Genomic DNA, 4,495 nt, shown 5'->3' with positions numbered 1-4,495 from the left:
AAAAAATAATATTTCAATTTAATCTTTCATTTTATATCAATCTCATATGGTTACAATGTTATGTATTGGATATGGTTATATAAATTACGTGAACTGTTGTGCTTTTTTTTTATCAACGGCTGTAAATGTTGATGTTGGAAACAGCAACATTATGTGTGGTGTGTGAGATTTGTACTAATGCAGATATGTGGGTTTTACTGACACAGAAACGTTTAGATAAACTAAACATTTCAGTATTAAGGTTAAGACTGTGAATATGTGCACGTGTGTTTCCACATTATCGAGTAAAGGCTGGGAAAGGTGACAGATTTAGTGGTGTGTGCACACGTGGGTTATGTGAAGTGTGTGCATGGTTTGAGTGTCTTGTGTGGTGGATCTGTTGGGGAAAAGTTTATTTTTTAAGGCAACAAGTAGGGTGCAGGTTGAGGCAACAGGGTTAGCACACGAGTAAGGTGGAATACTTACATATACATGCATGCATATTTTATATATTATACATACACTAACAGCCAGGAATTATTCTATTTTCTTTGTAGACCAACTTGCAGTTATGTTGTCCACACTGCTCTTCTAATCATGCCCCAAAGCATATCTTGACGTACCACATACACCGAGATTATTACATCAAAGACTTTAGTCAATTTCTAATATATTAAGCTTGCCTTTGAAAATAGGAAACTTTGTTTAGGCTAATAAAACTAAAACTAATGACATTTGCAGTCCTTTAAAATCTATGAGTACACTATTTCTTCCGCACTGAATTCCTGACATGTTCATTGAAACCATAATAAACAAAAAACTTGACATGTATAAGGCTAATGCTCCTAGAACCTGTACTAGAAAACATAATCTAGTCCACTGGCTTTCAAGGAATTACACAACTACGAAAAAACAAACCTCTACACTTTTATATGTTGGAATACATCCATGCTTATGCTATTAGATCACTGGCTTTCATTTGATAATGGATTCACCAGCTCCCTGTCAAAGAACGCGGCACATCTGTACATATTTATTTGCGTTACGTCTACCCACTTAGATTATAGAAACCCCGAAAATTGTGTCTTATTTAATAGTCATACAGTACAACTAAGTTTTAAGTCTTCAACTTGGCTTTTCGTCTAGTCTTTCTTCAGTCTATTCACACACCTCACGTGCGTTTCCGTCGAAAATCTGGCAAACTTGAACTTTGAGACATCAGCAATAATCCGAGCACTACAACAAACCTGAGGCAATCACAACAACCAGTACCAGTCACACGTTTCACTGGGACAACAATGACTATGTTTTTGTGCGTTGCTAGTTACTCAAGCGAAGGTCTTACGCCTGTTGTGAACTACGCATTACTTCAACTGTACAAGAATGCACTTCTAAACATAAAAGTGCTCCATGTAAACCAGCTTTAGCTTCCTGAACAGTGTTCTCCAACCTCACTGGGGGAAAAAAAAACTTTGCTCAACAAGCACTTTCTGCACACCTTACTAAAAACTTCCAAATCTTCGTCTTCGTCGAACTCCAGCACCTCCTTCACGAGTGCGTTTAAATCGGACACCTCACCCTGCTGCTGCTGCGTCGCCGATGGGCACTCTGATGTGTTGGCAGGGCTTGGTGATAAACTAGTAGAATCCATCTCTGCAACACTAACAAGCCCGAATGCAACAGCCGTTCCAAAAGCACCACCCTCTTAGGCTTGTCTGTTGCTGGCACTGTGCGCAAGAACGGAAACGGTTTGCAGTACTTTCGCAGAGGAGGAAAGAATGCGTATTGTATAACAGAAGAGTACAACCAAAACCAACAGTTTAATAAGTTTACTTGAAATGAATGTAGTTTATATTATATCTACGTAATGAACGTGTTTGGTAGGTAGAACAGATAGGGTTACCACCTCTCCCCTTTTGCGAGGGGCAGTCCCTCTTTGGATAGTTGTGTCCTGCAAAAAATTTGAAAAAAGTGGCAAATGTCCTGAGATTTTTAGAACAAAAATATTTCCGATATTTTCTCTAATAGTTGCATAAAACAGTTATTTTGCATCCGAAAACACCTAAATGTTATAAGAAACAGAATAAACAACTCAAATGCTTCAAGAATATGCTTTTATTTTGACAAAAAAGTGAAGTTCTGTCCTTTATAATTGCCATGGGTATGTTTTGCCCTGGAAAAATCTGACGTTTCTACAAAAAATGTACCACTTTGGACATTTGAAAAGGTGGCAACCCTAAGAACAGAGTACAAGTATTATTCATACATAGTTCTGAAGAGCTGCTGTTGTACTTCGTTTTGCTTAGTACTGTCTGGCCGATCAGAATAACACCAACGGGTTCTTAATCAGAAATACAAAGGACTTCTCAGGATTTTCAGAACAATCCGCGTCTTTGAGATTGTTGACCTGAACGCTCTTACATTGTGGAGCACATCTTTTAGTATCGTATGCTGTTTTGTACAAGAACAGACTCTGGGTTTGTGTATATTTTGTGTTATATATGAGCATTTTGTTCAGGAATGATGGAAGTTACAAATTTCAGATGTCTGGATCAGTTTACCTGGCTGCTGTCCATCAGTACACACATTTCTCAATAAGGCATATACACAGTTTGTATGTACTAATTCTATATGAGGAGATGCTCTGCATGCCATAGCAGCAATTTAAGTATGTATAATAGCTGCATCTGAGGTAAGTGTGCACTGACTTCCCTCAGCCTGGCCAAAGTATGCCCTCTTCATACATTATTCTTCCCAGCGTTTTTTTATTAGGTATGCTATTTATTTATTTATCTACAGCCATAGTTCACTAAGTCTGATATTTACAGCTATTGTAATAGGGGCAGAAGTCTTCCAAAGTAATGTTTTCTTGTCCCTTTATGTGAGTGGTTCATTCTAAGCAGTTTTTCCATAAAATGCACACAACGTATGCCTTAAGAGGGAACTACACATGACCATACTTATTCAGTAAACCCAAACACACTTAGAGGAAAATGGTTATAGCTATGACAGTTTCATGATATGATGCCAAAGGACCACCAGATGTTTGTAAAGGACAGGATTTTGAAGAAAACCAATCAAGCCAGTAGACCAGTAACCATCTCATGAAAACTGCATTTTCCTGAAAAACATCTTAGCCAAAGAATACAGCAATTGAAGTGATCAGAGGCACAAGTCAAACATTCTGTAGGACCCAGCCCATGCCATCAGCCTACCTGCTACCTAATAAAGTATAAAGGGTCCATCCCTCAATCAGGGCCCCATACTACCATGAAGGGGTTAATCAAAACCTTTATATAGAAGAATATCCAGACCGTCCATGCTCCTTCCCACCAGGCCCTTTACAGATTTCACTTTCCAAGTCAGCCTGCCCCCCCCCCCAGTAAGATGGCCTGTTACCCCCCCCACACACACAAACACACACACACACAGCTCACCTGATTGTATTTTAATAAGCAACCCCATATATCTTGCATAAAGATTGTCATGTCCAGCTCTGATAAGTGTACTCCATCCCCATCTTTATAGGTCAGGTGCCTTTACACAGATGTCTAGGCATTGAACTACAACCCCACAAAATGACATGACTAACTGTGTAGCAAGCAGTCTTTCAAACAGACTTTCAGCTGTCTCTGCAGTATTTAAACCAGAATGTATTTAATTTCCCCTTTAAGTACAGCAAAACAGTACAGTTGTGTAATTACCTTCTATACGCAATACGTTTGCAAGTGGATTTCCATGTATGACCTTCCAAGACTCTTTGCAGCTGTCTCCACTGCAGCCCTCTTCTGTCCAACCATTGTATGTATCCTCCTGCTTCAGTTCCAGGATGCTGCACCCCAACTCATAAAGCCCTCATTTCCAGTGGTCCTGAGATGGCATCTGCAAAAAAGTACTTGGTATATCAAGTGAAAATTGACATATATTTTATATACATATACATTTTTGTTAAGCCTGCTGTATTATTTTCTCTTCAGATGTCCTTCGGCTTATGTATAAGATGCTGCTCCTGTCTTGAAGGAATGAGATATCAGTTTGTTACAGTCTAGTCCCTGCATATCCAAGGCTTTCTTCATACTGCCTAAATTGATAACTGGATAGAGAAGTGTCATCTACAAGGCATAACATGGAACCTAGTGGCTTGTTTTCCTGCATGCAAAGTTCCCAATCCATTTAGTTACAACCCACCTCGTGCCTGCTGAGGTATTTAGCCTTTGTGAATTCCTCTGCGTTGTTAGTATGTCTTACTTCTACTAATATAGATCCAGACACCAGTTGCATCCCTCCTAACATCATTGACTTCCACTGCAGACAATATATTTCCATGTTTATTGTACCTGTGCCATCCTTGAAATCCTACAACCCCTTAAAAAGGTAATTAAATATGCTATCCTGATTAACCACATCTTACCTGAATTGGGAGCTTGTTCCAGAGGAGTGGCAATCTCTGGAAGACATATCTATCTCTCCAGCATGTTCTGTTAATGTTGCAGGCTAGGTTAAGGTCCCTAGAGCT

At 39.2% G+C, this 4,495-nt stretch overlaps 1 protein-coding gene across 2 annotated transcripts in view; it reads right to left on the bottom strand.

Moving 5' to 3' along the window:
* The window catches only part of SNX7 (sorting nexin 7), a 630,080-nt gene extending 628,352 nt beyond the window's left edge, over nucleotides 1-1,728 (bottom strand). Inside the window, exon 1 of one of the 2 annotated variants that reach the window (XM_044085708.1) lies at nucleotides 1,478-1,728. In XM_044085708.1, the coding sequence (XP_043941643.1) occupies nucleotides 1,478-1,630 (153 nt within the window). In that variant the 5' untranslated portion in view covers nucleotides 1,631-1,728. The remainder of the gene's footprint in view (nucleotides 1-1,477) is intronic. The other variant, XM_044085709.1, reaches the window with a different exon arrangement.
* Between the last annotated feature and the right edge of the window lie 2,767 nt (nucleotides 1,729-4,495).

This window comes from Protopterus annectens, chromosome 10.part0, assembly GCF_019279795.1.
Source record: "Protopterus annectens isolate FY-2018-M chromosome 10.part0, PAN1.0, whole genome shotgun sequence".
In the NCBI taxonomy this organism is placed as follows: domain Eukaryota; kingdom Metazoa; phylum Chordata; order Ceratodontiformes; family Protopteridae; genus Protopterus; species Protopterus annectens.
Note: the sequence above shows the minus strand (reverse complement) of the source record. Positions and strands in the feature narration are given on the sequence as shown.